This window comes from Rhinolophus ferrumequinum, chromosome 3 (assembly GCF_004115265.2).
Source record: "Rhinolophus ferrumequinum isolate MPI-CBG mRhiFer1 chromosome 3, mRhiFer1_v1.p, whole genome shotgun sequence".
Classification (NCBI taxonomy): Eukaryota; Metazoa; Chordata; class Mammalia; order Chiroptera; family Rhinolophidae; genus Rhinolophus; species Rhinolophus ferrumequinum.
Window position 1 is genome coordinate 77,237,715 of NC_046286.1, and position 20,965 is coordinate 77,258,679.

Sequence of the window (20,965 nt, forward strand, 5' to 3'; positions counted from 1 at the left end):
TTAGAGAAATTTAACCTGCATTAGGTTAATATTGTTATTAATGGAATAAGCAATTATATATTCATGTATTGATTTACTTGTAAATAATTTATACATCTTTTGTAAATGGGATTTGGGAAGTTTTACTAGTTGTTAACTGCAGTGTTCATAAAATAGGATTATATTGGGTTTTAAAATATTGTTTTTATGTAGAACATGACAAAATTTGGACACTAAATAGACGACTGTTCCCTTCAACACAGGCTTCAAGAAGGCCATAGATTGTTCCCAAAATACCAGTTATTCAGTCATTATATTTTTAAAACTGCTTAATTTACTTTCTGGGATATTCCTTTGACTGTCTTCAGAATCGGCACATTTTCTAAATCTTTATCTTCTGTAAGTCAATTTAATTTTTGCAAATATTACGTATTAGTAGGAAGAGTATGAAATAGGAGAAGGTGGAATGGATGATACACTGGCCTGGGTTTGAATATCGACTTTGTCATTTTTCTAGGGCTGAGATCTTGCTCAGTTTACTAAACCTCTTTAAGCTTCAGCTCGTAAATCCCCAAGCCCTTGAGTAACTTGCACCACATTTGTTCCTCTCCTGCAGACCCCATACATACTCCCCCACGGTACAACAACTGAAGGCTGACATGGGAGGGGCCTCCGGGACCCAATCCAGTCCTACGTACAGCAAGAATTATTTCTCGTTATTCAGATAGGTTGGTTCCCACAGCATACCAGTAAGATATTTTACTATCTCCTCCACCTACAGTCTGAGAATCCCATGAAGCCTAAACGACCTATGAATGTAAAGGGCATATCACAGTGCCTGGAGGTAGTCAATGTTGGTTGGTGTAGTTAATATTAGTATTTATGGAATAAGTAGTTGCAGATCCCTATATTAATTTATTTATAAGTAATTTTATACATCTTTTCTAAATAAGATTTGAGAAATTTTATTAAGTATGGTGAATGAGGCATGTGATGGCACCAGGTCAAAACTAAAGTCAAAACTTCAAAATAAGGAATATAAATCTCTTCAGTGGTAGTATGGTATAATAAAAAGAAAACGATTGGTTTTGGTGATTCCTACCTTGGACAGGGAATTTGCTGTCTGTTTCTGGACCACAGATTGTTTACCTGTATAATCATCATGAGGATTAATTTAAATGAAAATATATGTGTGAAAGCTCCAATGTAAACTGAAGTGCCATTCAACTTTGTAACCATCATATGGTGTCCACATTGCTCAGAGAACAATTTCATAAGAATGACTTCAAAATTCTTGTGAAACATCCTTTGGAATACTTTTACATCTTTGCTTGTGACTGCCCTCAAGGGCAATACTAATTTGAATATTTCTATTTGATCCAATAACCGATCAAGTAATCCATCTTATTATTAAATCAGAGCTCCCACATACACATGTATTTGTTTGTATATACACCAGTTAAGTAGATTGCACTTCTATGCATAACCCACAAAATATACATGTGCACACACAATGTATATGTTAAAAATGAGACAGTCGCACACATAAAATTTGCTATAAGCCTGAATGATTTAAAGACAGAAGACAGAAAGAACTTTCTAGAGAAGAGGTGATTTTTTTTTTTTTTTTTATCCCTAAGACTGTTTGGCTATACTGCTGACTCACTGTGTGGCCTTGGTCAATCCCTTAATTGCTATAGGCCTTAGTTATTACATAGTTATCCAATCTAAAAAAATTACAGTTTGGCTTTTGAAGTTCTAAAATTGTCTGATTCTGCAGTATTATTTTGCTATAGAAGATATTCAGTAAGATTGACCTTTAAATATCTTGAAGAGAAAGTTACTACTGCTTTATATTTTTCTTGCATTTATTTAAAATAATACTACTGTTCATTTATGAATAATGTTAGTGGAGTAGCAAATTATTTTAATGTAGTCTTCTTTCCATTCCAGATTTTAAATGTTAAAAACTCTCCTTATTGTGATTGGTAGGCCCTTAAAAGAGTACGTTCTAAAATGTGCTTTCCCATTAATCTTAGTAAATTTCTATCATTATATGAAAATACAAATTAGCACAAATAAAGCAAATGATAAATGAAGAAAATCAAGACAAACTAGGAATACATACAAACTATTATCTGCATTGGTGGCTTCACCTATTTCTCATGAATTTCACTTAAACTCCTATTTATAAATAATAATTACAGTAATATCTTAGTGGAGAGATTATGAGAATAAAGGCCTGTCTCTCACAATAAGGTACCTAAGGTGTTCTCCACAACCCATTGCCTTTAATCTATTATATATCTTATTTATAATTCATCTTGATTCTAAAATATAATTACCCAGGCATAAAATCTAATCATCAAAGCAAGAGCTATGGACAGTTTTGAAATAATACATCCCATTCCAGTAACATATGCTTTGGGTCATGAATACACAAAGCAACCCCTTTACAATATTTTCACCAAATCTATGGTATTCTAAAGACATCTGCAATTACAAGCTATTCATTTCATGTTTTTACCCCAAATATGGTGCAAATAAAGAAAATTAAGTGTTAGTTACCACTGAAATATAGCCAGCTATGAAGACAGTTAGCCTTTGCCTGTTACTTGAAGTTATGACATTGTGGTCCTGTTCATTAAAAATGCATATTTCACTCATATGTGGGATATAAAACCAAAAGCAACAAACAAGACAAACACACAAACAAAAACTCACAGACACAGGCAACAATATAGTGGTTACCAGAGGGAAAAGGAGTGGGTGGAAGGTAGAAAAGGGTAAAGGGGGTCAAATATATGGTGACAGAAGGAGATTTGACTTTAGGTGGTGAACACACAATGCCATATACAGATGATCTATTACAGAATTATACACTTGAAACCTATATGATTGTATTAACCAATGTCACCCCAATACATTTAATAAAAAAAAAGAAACTGTTAGTTCTAGAAGTGCCTACTTGTTACAATTTATGATTTAAAGTAGAGACCATATTACCTTTAGAAGTCAAGTAAAGCACACAATTTCCTCACCACATTTATTGGGGTGGGAGCCATTGAGCTTCACGTATTTTACCTCATTCCTCACCATTCTCTCAGTTAACAGTGCTGCCTAAACTGACCCAAATTCAGGTTAGGTTGTATGCAGAAATGGAAAATATTTAGCATTGAGTACGTGGTTTTCTGAAATAAGAAGACGATATCTAAGACACGTTTTGATCATTTCAGCCTCTTTCTCCTCTCCCCCAGGTTTTGATAGGACTTGTGGCTCACAGTGGACTAGGTGGTGTCTACTGAGTCAGCACTCAGAAGCTGACACTTTTGCCTAGTAAAATATATATATATATACATATATATATAGTTAAATCCCCAATGTATACCTATGATCAGCTCCTAAAACTCAAAAGACAAAACAGTGAAAATAGGCTTTCCTTCTTGAACACATGCACACCTCTCAGAATACACTTTACCACTTCTATTGCACATGTAAGACCCAAGACTGTTTTCAGGTACATAAAAATATTGAGGAACTTGGGGTAAGTGGCATACATTATAATTTTGTTTCCCAGTGTGACATTGGACAACCATCCTTGCCTTTATTTTTAGTCTATCCTCCATAACTATATTTTAATAGAGACATCCATGTTGATTTATTACATGCCAAGCACTAAACATACATTATCTCACTTAATCTTCATAAAAACCCTATAATAAACAAAACTTACCATTTATTGAGTGCTTACTCTATCCTGTGCAATGCCAAACTCATTTCCTAATACACTTACACCAAGATCATTTGAGTGTATACTACGATCCCCGTATTACGGAAGAGGAAATGGAAGAGCAGGCAGGTTAAGAAACCTGCCCATGATCACACAGCTAGAAAACAGCAAAATTGCAGTTTGAACCTGGATGTGTCTGTTTCAAAATGCTTAGGTATACTTACATCCAACCATTATGCTACACAATATCCTTATGTTCCAGGTGAGGAAACTGTGGACCACAGTATTCCAAACCTGCACAAAATCATGTGTAGTTAGTGGTGGAACAGGAATTAAACTCGGGATCACCTGATGCAAAACCCATGTAAAGATACAAGATAGTGTCTTTATTGGCAACAGCACAAATATCTATTTTTAGATACGCTGAAAGTATCTATTTTTAGATACACTACAATCTGAGGAAAGAAGGGAAAATGTTCTATAATTCTGCACCTGGAGCATATTGGCTTGTTACTCTCTTTGTCTTTCATTCCCTCTGCCCACGCTCCCACATTTTTGTGTGAATTTAATTCTAACATTTTGATGAGATACCATATTAGGAAAATAAATATGGAAGGCGAACAGAAGAAAATTCAGCTATGAATAATTTCAGTACAAGGAAACTTTGGGAGAGTTTGAGTTAGAAAAGAATGTATAACATTAGGACAGTGTTTATTTATTTGTTTTTCTTTAATTCTTCATTTTGTTCCACAATGGATTTTAGACAGGACATTTTTTAAAAGTAGCTATTATCTTTCCTCTTTTGTTCCCAACTTAAGTATAATCATTTTCACGAATTGTGCCCCAGTTCACTAAGAAGAAAAACATCTGCTAAAGAAAAACACCATCAAAAAAGTTTTTGGAAAAAGGGAAGAATAAATACAAAGAGGCTCCAGAAAATGAAGGGATTAAAGAGGAATAAATATGTCCTATTTCTTTAAAGAGTATGTTTTACATTTCTAACTCTGGCATTGTGGAAATCTCTTTTACTTTGCTCTTAGAAATTTAATCTATAAGTATACAAAATTAAACAATTGTATTAGAACTGAAAGAAACTTCACAAATTATCTGGAGCCATACACCTGCTCATTTTGAGGTGAGGAAACGGTATCTCAATGACACCAAGAGACTTGCCTGTATCCCTCAGACAAAACTAACTTGTAAAGTCAAGGCTTCTATACTCATTTGTGTTATAGTACCAGAGTCTGCATGCCCTTTAAAGACAAAGAATCAGGAGCATGCAGGCAATTCTCAATCCTGTTTGCTTATAAACCCTCCTAAGAGTTTTTAAATAAACCCTGGCCCTACTCTCCACCAATTAAATCCAAATCTCTGGGGGTGGATCCAGGCACCAGTATTTCAAGTTCCTCAGATGATTCTGATGAACAGTATGCAGCCAGTGTTGAGAACCAGTGAGATAGGTCTAGAAGATTCTACACAGAAATCCACTTAGAGTTCAAGCTTGTACTCCCACTAGGGGTGTGCTTTTTGACTTTGTCCTGCCATCTTTCCAGGGAAGCGCCACAGTGATAGAAGTTGTGTTACAGTTAACTTCTCCTGTAGCACTCACCTTCAAATTTAAGTCTATCACGTTGAATTTCACATGATTATTCAATGAAGATACTGTTTCTTAACTTTCTTCTTCTAAATACTTGTTTTAAACTTTTGCTTGGTATGAAGTAGAGCTAGGAATTCTCAATTTGTGTGATTATTCGCACGTGTGCACACACACACACCAAATAAATATACCAATAAAATAACTATAATTATGTAGGTATCCAAGGATGAAATCCATGTAAAGAAAATCCGATTTTATTCTACTGTCAGCATGCAACTTTGTAATATTTTTAAATACACCTTGGATTGTTTCTTCAGTTATGCTTACGTGAATTCTTCAGCCATAATTTCCAGACCTTGCTTGGTAACAATAGAAAAATCAACATTGATTTTAAATAACATGAATAAACTTATTAAACTATATCATTAGGTCCACCATAAGACATGTGAGACTCAAAATATTTTGAATACTATTTATAGTTTTTTCAGTTTGCTCAAAGCTGGGACATTATTAAATCTCATTAGAATTTCATATAGGCTATGATAAAAACAGAGACTCAAGTACTTATTTGAGGTACTTTTGCATTATCCAAATCAAAATAAACAAGGACAGTGCTGACTATTGATCTTTTTCACTTTGTAAGGAACTTCTTTGAATATTCCACTCTGGAGGGCCTAGTCCAGAACCAAAAGGATACAGAGGCATTAATAACCAAAGAATACAGAAGTTCTTAATATAATATTTTCCCCTATTTATTCAGCAATCACTTTTCTTTCAACAATGGGAACAAGATAGGCTGTGAAAAAAAATCCTACATAGCCACCATGATAATCCCTTTATAATCTTCAGTGGTAATTGAAAAACTAACTCCTATCTCTTACTCATAAATCAAACAGTGTCTGATAAATGCAGCAGCTCTGCATACGGGGAGGACTGAGCCCAGAACACAAAACTGTTCTCATTTTATCTCCAAAGAGAATGAGAGCTGTGGGCTTCCTTCCAGAAAGTCAGAAATGGTTTTTGGTACATTTACATAATAAACCCAAATGAAGATGGAAGCCTTGATTTTGTATATGTCATCTTCGCTAGCAATTTTGGTTGCTCTCGGATGTTTATTGCAAAATAAAAAAAATAGATCAGGGAAGGATAAATTTTATTAGTGGCCTAATATCCCCAAGGCATGTAGAGCTTTTATTATTCTGAATTTCTTACTTTTATAGTCTGTAAATTATTTCAATATAAATAATGCACTTGTGACACGTTTATTTATTTAATTTTTGCTGAGTCCCATTGGACACTTGCTAGTTATCCATCAAGCACAGTAGAAGCAGATTTTAGGTTGTAAAGTACATCGGAATTCTCTCTTTAGTCCATATGACAAATTTATTTAAAACCAAACCTCTGTCTCAAGAAAACGAGGGCTATTGGAAGCTTTTTCAGACTGAGAGTTATATGCAAGTGGCAGCTGTCCTTTGCTAAAATCTGATGGCACGGATATTGCCTATACAATCTGGGGAGCAGGCAGAAATACACATTCGGGATCAAAATTGACACTTGTGTTTGTAAGTGACGTTGCCTTTAACGTAGGTGGGGGAAAAGAAGACCTTAACCACTGAAGAACCCAAGTATTGCTAAAGCAAGGTTTCTAAGTTAGCTGTTCTAACTGGCTTCTTTTTCTTTCAGACATGCACGCCAGGATTTTATCGACTGCGTTCTGAGCTGGGTGGCCGCACCCCTGGGCCAACCCTGGGCACCTGTGTCCCATGCCAGTGTAATGGACACAGCAGCCTCTGTGACCCTGAAACTTCCATATGCCAGGTATTTATTTACCTGAGCGTGTCTTGAACAAGGTCCATGTGTGCACTTCTCATTACACGCGTGCATTTATCACATGCAGAGGCCAGTTAAACTTCAGGGAGTGCATATGCGTGTGTGTGTGTGTGTGCGTGTGTGTGTGCGTGTGTGTGTGTGTGTGTAATAAAACATACAAGAAAAAGACATTTATCATATTACATACTTTTTAAAGTAATTAAAAATGATAATCGGGAAAACCACTACTCACGTCAAGAAATAGAATATTAATAGCATCTTAGAACAACACCTGAGGGCACAACTATTTATGTAAAAATCTCATGAAGGTGTTTTTCTGATTATAAACAAAAATAAGCTTTTTTAAGAAATTTGGAGATTACAGAGATGTATTAAGAAAAAAAATGAAAGTCCAAAATTCAACTTAAGATAAACACTTAATATTTTAGGTATTTCCAAACCAATTCTATTCATGTGTTTATAAATATGACTTATATAATACCAGAGGTGAGGTTTCATGTTCTGCACAGTTTTAAATGTACATTTTATGAGAATATAATGTTGCTAGATATTTTGTAAAACCTTTACAAGCTTTGATAAATCCTATAATTTAACCATTTCCTTTAGAATTTCAGCCTCTCTTATTAGTTAGTTTGTTTATTATGTATTTTGATATGTTCCTGCTAACAACCTACTCTACCACCGCTATCCTGACTTGGAACATTTGCAGAATAAATCCAAATGAAAATGGAACTCTTGGTTTTTGTATGTGTCAGCTTTCCTAGCAATTTTCTGTTTGCTCTCTCTCAGATTTTTATTGCAAAATGAAAAAAAATAGATCAGGGAAAGATAAATTTTATTAGTGGCCTAATATTCTCAAGACATGGAGAGCTTTTATTATTTTGAATATCTTACTTTTATAGTCTGTAAATTATTCCGATATAAATAATGCAATCATGACACTTCAGGTTTCCTGTGTCATCACTTAGAGTCTCCCAAACTCCAATCCCCACGCAGCTCTGCATATCTCTTTTGCTGAACCCATCTCCCACCTCTCCTCATCTTCTGAAACCCTTCCATCAAGCCTGGTGGGACTCATGCTCACACATCAGCAAACTTCCTTACATAATCTCCCTCTTCCCTTAATGTTCTCTTTATTTTGTTCCCTTCATTTAGCAGAATACCCTGCTCCTCGTGTAATGCACTGAAGTGGTACCCATATTTTCTCTCACACCCTTCAGCCTCAGAGCCTGAAGGCAGGGCAGGTGTCCTTGCTGCTCATTGCCAGTTTCATACCATGCTCCTTTTCTTCTCCATAAGAAGCCCAGCTTTGAATCACATGCCTCCATCTATATGCCTACTGCACCTGCTTGCTGAAGTCATCTACCGACCCTCAGGTCACCTACCTCATTCTTTGAAGATTTTTCCTTCTGTATCATTGCCATTCTCTCCAGCTCTACTCCTGTCATAATTCTTGGTGATTTTAAGGTCCATAAAATTAACTCTTTCATACTCTTAACTCTTAGTTTCTTGTCCCCACTTCATGATCCTGTCCAAAACTTGTCATTCATTACCTGTAACTGCAATGTCTTTATAGTCTCAAGGTCAACTATCCTCTTCTTTGACTACCATCCCTTTTTTCTCCCGTTTATTTCTTCTCAATACTTCAACATTTTTAGTCTCATCATTGATGCTCAGACCTTTTTATTGTTTTTTTTTCTCTCTCTCTCATGACCTCACTTTCTTAACCAGCTTAATGGTCTCACCCTTCATTATGTCACTGGTTTGCAACATGTATTTCCCTTATCACTCCATTACTTATGTTTACTCAGTTAATTCCAACACTGGTTAAATCCTACTCCTCCACACCTGTGTTTCCTAAGCTGAATGTGCCTGTTGAAAAATAGACAACTATGCTGTCTAGCCTCATCATTCATTATCACTGACTTCAAATCCTTTTTGCTGGTCTGCAGTCATGCTACTTTTCTCTAATCCATTTCCTCTCCCACATTCCTAAATTATTATTTTATACCTTCCCCTCCTTCTTCAAGGCCAAAACCCTCCCCCAACCCTTTTCCATTCTTAATCTCAGTCAATGGCCTTGCTTTCTATTGCATTAAGAAAGGGGAAGCAATCAGAAAAGAACTAACAAGAGATCCCAGTACCACATGCACCCACCTTTCTGCATCTATGTATGCCCTGTTACTCTGTGTCTTTCATTACTTTGGATGAACTGTTCTTACTTTTGGAAAAGTCAAATCTGCCACTTAGGCTCCTAGATCTCAGCCCTCTCTCCCACTCAAGCACATCGCTCTGCCCATACCTATTCTCCCCTCCCTTCTGCATCATCACTTTTTGGTTCTTTTCCTATCTTAAAATGATAAACAAACAAAAAAGACAAAAAACAAAAAATCTCTCTTGACTCCCACTTTACCTCTTGACTTCTACCACTCCTTTTTCCATCCAGTAAAGAGTTGTTTATATTCTGTCTAAGATTTCTCTCCTACCATTCTCTCTTGAACTACTAAAATCAGGCTTTTGCCTCTACCACTGTCCTGAAACCAATGATGAGTGTTCAGCTATTGGTCTTCATTGTACTTGATCTATCAGCAGCATTCCTACTCTGAATCAGCCATTCTTCTTCAAACTTTTTGTTCAGTTTCCTTCCCTAAACACAATATTTTTGGGATTTTCTAATTAGATGGCTGGTCCTTCTCATTCTTCTTTGCTGTTTCTTACCCAAAATCTACATACTAGTATTCCCAGGATCAATCCTTGGAGCAATGTGCTTCTCATGGTAATCTCATCTAAGCATATGACTTTCAATATTTAGACTGACATTCTATAGTATTTACCATTATATCTATAATTAAACTTTAGATCCGACTCTTTAATGTTTCTAGAATTTATTGTGTGTGGGGAGATAATCTTTCTTCAAATATATATCACTTTAAAGAAACATTTATTAATATTCCTTTTTTCCTTGAACATCATGATATCTGAATATATACAAATTTGTTTTATACATATTAATATGTGTTTAAAGGATCATCTATTCTATTCTGCTTACCTTTTGCTTCTTATTACAGTGTTCTGATTACCTTCACTTTATACTGTTATACTGTTTGGTAAAGCAAGGCCCTTTATTACTCTTCTTTTTCTAATTTTCTTAAAGGGATATATTTATGTATTCTTCCAGATGGCATTTTGATTCACTCTTTCAATCTTTTCATCAAAGAAAACAAAAAGAAAAAAAAATTACTTGAATTTTTATTTGAATTACATTAAACCTATGTGTAAAGAATTGCTATCTTTACATTATTCCCTTATTGTCCCTCAAACCAGGGGTATGATACTCCTCTACTCAAACATTTTATGTTTCACAGTAAGCGATTTTAATATTATTTATATAGGTTATGTATTTCTTATATTACACTTGTTTCTATGTATCTTACATTTTATTTCAATGGTGAGCATTACCTTTGTTGTTGTTGTTTCAATATGTTTACTAACTGCTCATTACTGGTAAATATTAACAGAATAGTTTATTTACATGTATTTGATATCCAATTATTTTTTTAGTTCTAGAGTTTCTCAGTTGACTCCTTATTTTTTATAGTTATAACAATATTATTTGCAAATAATTATGACTGTTTTTCCTGCCAGAAACTATCTCAAATATTATAGCTTCATATTTTTACATTGATTAAGTCTTCCAGAAAATATTAAATAGAAGGGTAGTCACTTCCTGTCTTACTCCTGATTTTAATATGAATGCCTCAAATTTATCACCACAAAATATGATGCTGGTGGTTAGTTTAAGATAAATATTTTTTATCATGTTAAGAAAACTTTTTTTTATTCCTGGCTTCTTAAAGATATCTTTTTTTCAATCAAGTAGGATGTTAAATTTATCATATACAGTAGTACCTCAGTTTTCGAACATCTCAATTGACGAACATTTCGGTTTGCAAACGCCATAAACCCAGAAATAAATGCTTCAATTTTCTAACACACCTCGGAAGTCGAACATGTCACACAGCTTCTGCTGAGTACAAGATCCTGAGGCCTAGCTGTTGGCTGTTTTTGAACATTTCAGAACTCGAACCGTCTTCCGGAACAGATTACGTTCTAAAACCGAGGTACCACTGTACTTATTTGTGAGGAGTGGAGTGGAGAGGAAGATGCATTTAAGATATGATCATATGTACTTCTTCCCTGAAATGGAATAATGAATGTAAACATTGATTAGATGAATAACTGACTAATATTAACCATCCTTGGATTCCTGAAATTATTACTACTTAGTTTCAGTGTAGTATTCTTTCACCAGTCTGCTGGCTTATAAAATTAAATAGATAATTTCAGGGGAGGGGGTTAATTTATACATTCTGAAGTGAGAATTAAATGCATTTATTTTTCTTATGCAGCCTGTACTGGTATTTTTAAGAGAATTATGTTTGCTTCTGATGATTAATTTAGGAGCATTCATAAAGGACACAGTTTAATTTTTTTAGGATAAAAGTTGTCTTTATACTGTCTTTTTTGGACCAATTGGCTATTATAGCTATTTTTGTGCCTTAACAATCATAAAGACAGGTCTATTTTCTGAGGTATGCCTAGATGAAGTGAAAAATAAGTACATATGTGCATCAAAGATGCACAGCTAGTATAAATTGTTGTTCTCTGAATTATTGTATGTTCCTTTAGGCAACTTACAACTTTTGAATTTAAGCAACTTTGTTCATCTTTGAAACAGCCCCATGAGGCAAATAGAAAATAGCTATTATTCCTCTGAACCGAGGAAACTGAAGCATACTGATTTCTTTTCTATGTGTAGTATGGATCCCAGTTTACTATCCTATCCATTACACAGTACAATGCCCTGTACTTTGGTATAGTGGTGATAAACATGACTCTGGAGTCAGATGCCTTGATTCAGAACCTGGCTTCATCCCTTGTGGGTTGTGAGAGCCTACTCAGTATATATAACCTCATTGGGGTCTTAGTTTTCTCATTTATTAAATGAAAATAATAGTATCTACTCCTGCAGTTTTCATAAGGATTCAATGACGTACTTAGCACATGGTAAGCTCAGTAGAAGTGATGGCAATGATGATGATGATGATGATGATGATAAAAATGGTTGTTACCATATGTGTTATCCACCATTTATAGTCTAAGAACCAATCCGATGATGATTAATCAAAACATGTAAAAACTATTGTTATCTCTGGCACTATGCTAGGTCTTCTCACTTATCTCCTTTTCTTTATAACTTTCTTTAAAAATATGAGGTAGAGATGAAAGAAAACTACAGGAAAACTTTACAGGCTAAGTATTTCAGCTGCTAAATAAAACCACATCACTTTGTAACTATTCTCTTCATAAGTCATGACACTTACAAGAGGGCTGTTGCTTCATACTGGGCATTAATAAATCCTACGCGTAGGCATGTTGCTATCATAGTTCAGTGACTGTTGCCCTTTAAGGAAAAGTTTGTTTGTTTTCAAAATAGAAGAGTAAAGCCCACATGATATTGAACCGCAAGCCAGAAGGGCGAGAGTAGGTGGACACTCTGAGATTAGATAGATAGATTTTCAGAATTTGTATATGACACGCATATTTATATCTATCTACACACATATAATCTCATTTAATCATCACTACATTCCCATGGTCAGTATTATTTCTCCTATATTTTCCATGGGCATGTTGAAGTCTTAACTAGCTGAAATAATTTTCTCAAGACCAAATAGTTTGCAAAAATATATTTTTACTCTAGCACAACTCTGATTTTAAAATGAAAAGAAAAATATAAATCTCCATTATTGATGTGCCCTGTTGTCTGAGAAACCATCAGTATCTGTGGTAAAGCATTTAGCTCTATCTTCAGTAAATAGACTCATAACTAGAATGAGACTCATAACATAACTGTATTTAAGGTGTTCTATAAACCTTATCTTATTTAATCTTTCTAACTAACTTACCAAATAGCATTTCATTAGCATTTTATTACAATGCTGAAAATTAACACTAAGAAAATTTAAGTAACCTACAGAGTCTTGGCTAAAATGTTTAGAATCAGGTTTCAAATCCATTACAAAATGCTACCTACAGACAGTGAGAAAGAGTGAACACATTCTTTGCTAATTAAATAAGTTTGACTTTAAAGGCTCAGGTGAATAATATCCTAGAGTACTAATAGAGTATGCTAATGTGATTAAAAGCCGTGTATGAAAAATATCTGAAAACTATGAAAATATGAAATATGTCACAGGATGGAAAGAAGTAAAATGTTATTCCAGGTTTTATAACAGAAAGTAAAACATAATAAACAGATTGATTTTGATCTGCAGTGAAATTTAAGGATTACTTACTTAATCAACATCTTTTAGGTGTAGAAAAAATAAACATTGCTTATTAGGAATCAAAATATGTTCACTCAAAATAAACTATGTCAAAATAATTGCTAGGGTTACTATATATATATATATATGTATATATATATATATATATGTGTGTATATATATATATATATGTGTATATATATATATATATGTATATATATATATATGATATCTGAGACCTTAGTTTCCTGAATCCCATTCCAATATCAAATTCATCAGAAAGTTTGATACATCGTATCTCAAACTCAGTAAAAATAGTGACAGCTACCATGTGTCCAAATCTATGTATGTTCCAGGGCCAATGCTGACCACTGTAGATTTTTCTCAGTTATTCTTGCAATAAGTTTATGAGGTAAGCAGGATTATTCCTTCTTTTACAGCTGATGAAATGATGCTGAACGTAATTAAATAATTTGCTCAAGTCATAAGCCAGTAAAGGTCAGACCTGTGATTCAAACTGGTGCGTTTAAATAGGCATTGACAGAATGTTTCATGATATCATCGCAAAAAGTTTGAAAATATGGCCAGATGGTAATCAGTTAACAGGTTTAATGGATGTAGAAGTTACTGAACGATGTGACCTAAAATAAACTCTAGAGATGCCCCCAATTATGAGGCATAGGATTTGTGTTTTACCCTGTCATGTTCAAAAATCTTTATCAATGATTTGGATGAGATCTCTCAAATATTCAGATGGTATAAAACTGGAAGTGGTACCTAATGTGTTGGAAGGTTGTCAAGAATCAAAAACAGCTTGAAGGGTGGAACTATGTGCTACGATTAACAAAATAAAATTAATAGAAAATATTTTAAACAGAGGTTCACTTGTGTATTCATTCTTGCGGCATTTGCTAATAAGTATTTCCAATATTCACACACTGTGATAGGTGCTGGGACGATACAGATGAGGAATGCATAGGCTTTGTCCTCAGGAGCTTATAGTGTAGTGTTTTAGGGAAAGAACAAAGGAAATGACACATAATAGCCATCCCGGTGATAGAAATTCTTACCTGACTGCAGATTTATCTGTACAAGATCCAAATCAGGGAAGGAAGTACATTAAATATATTTGCAAATCATGGGTAGAGACTTATAATCTCTTATTTATTTATTTATTTATTTATTTATTTATTTATTTATTTATTTACCAAAGTAAATTTTTATTTTAAAAGTCATTTGAAAGACACTGAGTAATGGAGACCTAAGACTCAATGAATGTAGATTCCAAATTCATATTCTGTCCAACCCCCATCGAAGGCTTATGTTGTGCCACAAAGTTGCTTTCTTTTGTAATTCCTATCTTTAGCTTCCTGGAGAAGAGATTTTTTTTTTTTAATAAGCTATCTTCATTTATTAAGAATAGAGCTTTATGAGAAATCCTGATTAAACAGGATTGTTAAATGTTTAGCTTTAAAAAACGATATTCAGCTTGAAAAATGATTTAGGAAGTAATAGTATTCTTTAGATATTTGAGGACCTTTCCTGGGAAATGGGAATTAGATTTAATCTTCATAGCCTCAGAAGGCAGAACTTGGATCACTGACGGATAATTAGAGTGAAACTGATTTTCATTCAGCATAGGAAAAACTTCATAGCTTATTGTTATAAGAGATGAGAAGGACTGCCTTTTAAGAATTCGTGCACTTAATAATATGCCAAGGACAGTATGGAGGTATCCCTTTAACGAAAGAAGGTTAAGTAACTTCTTTCATTATATCTAAGATACAATATTATTAATGTTATATTCATTTGATTTGGTAGAGGCCATATACACTTCCAGTTTTCCCATGAGCAAAAAAAATACAAATATCATATATTCTAATCTATTATTGGAAAGATACTAGCACATAGCACTCTTGAGAATATAAACTTCTCATTAGGCATCTAAACTATAGAAATTTTTCTAAAGATTAATTTCTATACAAGAGAAATATTATGAGAAATATTATGTCCACTATTTTGTTGCAGATAGGAAAGTCATATGAAAGGTCTATGTCAAAAAGTTTCAAAAATGGCATCATGATTTATGTGTTGTGTTTGTGGATATAACAGAACATTTGATTCAGTTAACCAAGTTTGGTATGTCAACAACCCCTTGAAAGATTGACTGTCCAGAGAAGGTTAAAATATCTGTTTGTTCTGTGAAGAAATTATACAGAGTTGTAGGTCTGAGAAAAGGAAACCGTATTTTTAAATCTCTATATTTCTAGTAATGATTAACATTATCTTTGAGTGTTTTGATTCAGTTATTAATGTTAATTAAGTTACACAAAATAATTAATTATGCAATGATTTTTGTTGCAAAAGCAAAATACTAATAATTACTGTTCAAGATCCCCTGTAGTTTTTGGTACATGTTCATTTCTGTAACTATAAAATATGTTCTTAAAACACTCCCCAGTTAACACTTAATCATCATTTGACACCTTATTGAATGATTTGAGGCTGGAATTCATAGATAATTATTTTATCTTAGAACCATTATTTCTCCCTATGCTACTGTTAAATATGGAATGACTATTTTATTGCTAAAATATGGTGGTTCCTTTGGATGGCTGAATACGAGAGGATTATGGTACTTAAATCAATATCAAAACATGACAAATCATCTTGCCCTGCTAACCACCTTTCTCTTCAAGTTATTAGACTTGAAACATGGCCTTTTTCATTTTAAGAACCCTGACCAGTTTCATATATACCTCCTGGAAAGTGCATTCATTCAAAATGGTCGTTGGATGCCTACCATATTTCAGTCACTGTGTTGAACTAGAAGGATCATTTAACCCATACGTAGGGCATCAAGGAATATTTATCAGAGAAAGTAATATTTACAATAAGAGTTGAAATTAGTCATTGCTAGCCAGGTAAGAGAGTGAAAAATCATTTCAGATCGAGGATTTGCATATGAAAAGTCTTACAGGTAAAAGAGAGTGTTGCATAGATTGAGAATTTCAGATGGTACCATATGGCTTTAGCATAGTGTGTAAAGGTTTCAGTAGCTAGAGGTAAGGCTGGAAGGATGAGCAGGGGACAGAATATAAAGTTCTTTCTTGCCATTCTAAAGAGTTTGCTATTCATTTTGAGAGCAATGGGGAACTAGTGCAAGCTTTCAAGCAAGAGAATGGTGGTTTGATGTGTTTTTTAAGATGATCACTCTGATTGCAGTGTGGGGAAATAACTGGATGAGAAAATTTGGAAGGGGGATATTTTAGCTAAGAGGCTGTTCTAATAAACTAGGTAGATAGATGATGGGTGACCAGATTAAAAATAGTCACAAGGAAGTAAAGAAATCGAGTAACAGAATCATGGATTATGTGATCAAATATATATCTGGGATGAAAGAGGCCTTTAGATTGCTGGCTTGAGTAATTGAGCAGGTGACAGTGACCCCAAATAAAATGGGGAATACAGCAGTACCTACAGGTTCTAAAGAGAGGAGCATAATACTTGACATTTCAAATTCAAGGTGCTTTTGTGTTCTGCAATAAGAGCTATCCAAGAAGCAATTGGAAATGTGAGTCTGGAAATCATTAGAGATATCCAGGTGGAATACATAAAATTTGTAGTTTTGGACACGTAGATGATAGCTGAAGTTACAGTAATGGATGAAATCACCAACGTAGAATATATAGGGGGAAAATGTGGTGAGAGCCAATGTTAAATCAAGGACACCAATCTTACTAAATGGAAAAGGAAGAAAGAGTCCATGAAGGAGGATAAGAAAGAGAGACCATAGAAATAAGAGAAAAATCAATAGACTGCACTAGTAATGAAACCATAGGAAGAGAAAATTTCAAAGACAGAGTGGCCAAAAATATCGGCTGCTGTTGAAAATTCATATATCAGGAGGACTGATTATTGTCAGTAAATTTTGATTTAGCAACAAAGATTTGATGCATGAGCCTGGAATTACATTTCAGTGGTGACATCAGAAACCTGTTTAAAGGGTGAATGAGAGATGAGAAAGTAGAGAACAGGAGTGTAAATAATGTTTTAAAAAAGCTCATCAAGGATATAATGGAAGTTATCAAGGGACTTGAGACCCCAGAGATGTTTTAAGATAGGAAAGGCTTGACCAACTTTAAATGTCAATGGGAACGATCCAGCAAAGAAGTAGAAAATTCAGATGCTAGAGAAAATGAGGAGGTAAGAGGCAAAGAAACCAGAATTTAGGAAGAGAGTAGCTTTAGACAAAGGAGAATAAAAAAACTTCCTATGAAGAGAAATAAATGTTAAAGGGATGGAAAATAATGCAAGCAAGATGGTGAGTCTTTCGGCAGGAAGCTGAGGGAGCACCCAAATGTGCTTTCTCTTCTCTGAAAATAGGGGCTGTCATCTGCTGAGAGTGAGTTGGAGAATTGGGAGTAGTTGAGATTTAATCCTGTCATATTGAAAAACTGGATCCATTTTACATTAAGTTATAAAGTAAATCTGTGACACAATATATTTTCAAATTTATCACCCAAAAAATGTAATTAAAAAAAAAGTCCAAAATTCATTTTGGTAATGTCATGGTTTCGTCCCAGGAAATGGCATAAACCCTCAAAAAGATTCAATAGAAGTTCTAAAAAATAAATAAATAAAAAATAAATTCCATTGCAATGTCTGTAGAAAAAGTTGCTTTAGTTACTGTGTATCATGAAGAACCACGCATACCATAGCAAATATTGTGGGGCCATTAGAAGACACGTGAAAAATAAATGTGTGCTTCTTGATTGATTGAATGAAGCAAAGAGCTCCACATGTAGGATGTGGTCCAACTTCCTGTATAGAGCCTACAGTTGTCTCTATGTCTGCAGCAGAATTGATCAGGAGACCAGTTTACTAATCTTTGCATCTATTCTGTTACTGACTTTTTTTGCTTCCCAACTTTTCTTTTGATATTGTTTATAGAAGTAACCCTATGACCGCTCTGAATCCTGTCTTATAAAAATCAAACTAAAATCCAACTCCAGATTCCTTCTATTTTCTCCTTTTTCTCAGCTTCCAAAGTGTCACATTTCCACTAAATGAACAATCAATATTGCATTCATGCTACTGTTTCATTTTTACCATTTTTTTTAAATTTTCCCAAACTTGAAACAAGTTCAAATAGAGTAGGATGTTATTTTATCTTTTTCCCTCATTGATTTCTCTCAGTGCCTGTCTCAGTGCCTGACATGTAGCTCTTCCAAAGTCCTTATTGCATAATTGATGGCTATAGTAGTAAACATTTCTACTTTATGAGAATTTTAATTTCAAAACTGTTTACACACTATTCTGAAACTATTCTAATTCCCTTATGTAAATGTCTTAAAGCATATTACCCAGAGCCTCTTATTATGCAAGCATGAAAAAATATTGACCTGAGATTCCTGGTTTCATATTGGGTCCTCTGTATCTATAAGAACCATTAACATTTGGCAAGAATTAGATGGATAACATTCTTAATGTGGTAACTAGATTGACCATTTTTCTTTTTTTTTCTTTCTGCCATTGCCACTTAAGAAATGTGTGCTTTCCACCTTGGTTTGGTTTCAGAAATCCCATTGATGAGCATGCACCATGGTCCCAGGATTTTCATGGTCCCAGCTTTTCAAGAAGAAAAGCTCCCCTTTTCTTCTTGAACAGAATCACAAATCTTTTACAGGGAGTCAAATGTCAATTGTAGCACATTGTAATGAAGAAAAATAAATGGTCAGATGATACAATAAATTTTTGAGATTTGTGATGTTTATTCCGGACATTAGAGTGAGAAACGATTTCATACAGAGATTGACATAGGAAAAATAAGAGAAACTCTTACTGTCAGTATAGCTACAACAGCCCAGTGTTAGTTTCTCAAATGAAAGAGCTTCTTTAACGTATGTATATCAAGAACTGAGTTCTCTGTCACTGATGTGTGTGTTTGTGTGTGTGTATGTGTGTGTATGCATGCTCTTGTGGGCATGCACACTCAAAGGTACAGAGCTGGATGATAAATTCCATTATAAATAAAATCCAATTACATTAAAAACAAACCTCTCTCTCTTTACAGAATTGTCAGCATAACACTGCTGGTGACTACTGTGAACGATGTGCTCTCGGGTACTATGGAATTGTCAAGGGATTGCCAAATGACTGTCAGCAATGTGCTTGCCCCCTGATTTCTTCCAGCAACAAGTAAGACTGACAAATATTACCATGTTTTCCAATCAGCAACACCATCTGTGTAGCAGAAGGGCTTTCAGATTTGGCTTTATTTTCCATGTAGACAAACATCTCAATTTAAGGTAGAGATTTTTTAACAATATAAAAACATGACAAAAGTGAGCACACAATACTCTCTGGTTCATTTTTCCTTTAAAACCTGTCCCAAGTAAATAAGATTTGTTAATTAAAATATAAATGTTAATATAAGATATGTTTACAAAATAAATGATACATGTACAAATGTACAGAATTTTATTTATTTTTCTAAAAGTCTAGTGTTTGCATATAGTTATGCCATAAATTCAGCTATAAAGGATTGTTTCGATACACAGTATATCACTTTTATTGCTGTTTCTATTCATTCTGTGTATTTAATTTACAATTGGTAAAGAATTAATAAGAAAATAATTGAAAAATGGTACAAGTAAAGCAGGGTGACTTATTGTTATGCCCTAAAATAAGTATCTTCCAGAATCACAGCCCCCTTTCTGTGAAGATAGTCTAGGCTTGGTACCATGGAAACACAGCCATGAGGGGAAACAAAAGCTGAAATAGTTTATTTCAGTGCTTTTGGAACATTCTGCATTGATTTACGAGTATATATTGATGAAAGCCCCTAGATGTTTTCACGTACCTTTTTGCTAAGGCTATCTACACTTTCTGCTAATGATTAATAGACTTCAGTCTCTATATGGAAGGGCAGTTTTTCTCTAAGATTTTGCTGTTGAAAAGAAGGTAGGACATTTTGTGCAGAATTAGAATCCTGGACACTGTATCTTGAGTATATAAGACCCCCACAGCAACTCAGATGAAGAGATCATTCCATGGGTGCTGACTCAGTTGTTTTTTTCTTTTCTTAATTTGTATTAAATTTATTCGGGTGACATTGGTTAGTAAAATTATATAGGTTTCAAGTGTACAATTCTGTAATAGATTGTCTATATATTACATAGTGTGTTCACCACCCAGTCATTTCTCCTCCCATCACCATATATATATATAGTTTTCATCTTTAGCTTTGTATACATTCTGAAAACATTTCATGTGAATTGTCTCCCTTTCTTCTGCAAGCTCCCCTTTTCTTCTTGAACAGAATCACAAATCTTTTATAGGGAGTCAAATGTCAATTTTAGGTAAGTTGGATATTGATGAGGATGATATACATGATCTTATTAGTCCATCCAAGTACCAAGTGGTAGATGTATGGAAAATAGTATTATTTTCATTTTCTTTCCCTAATCCCCCACGGATGACCAGATTTAAACAAAA

General features: G+C 34.1%; 1 protein-coding gene across 2 annotated transcripts in view; it reads left to right on the plus strand.

The window, feature by feature from the left end:
- The window catches only part of LAMA2 (laminin subunit alpha 2), a 527,500-nt gene that overhangs the window by 362,730 nt on the left and 143,805 nt on the right, over window positions 1–20,965 (plus strand). For both annotated transcript variants that reach the window (XM_033102537.1, XM_033102538.1), the window contains exons 29-30: window positions 6,990–7,124; window positions 19,542–19,666. In XM_033102537.1, the coding sequence (XP_032958428.1) occupies window positions 6,990–7,124; window positions 19,542–19,666 (260 nt within the window). The remainder of the gene's footprint in view (window positions 1–6,989; window positions 7,125–19,541; window positions 19,667–20,965) is intronic.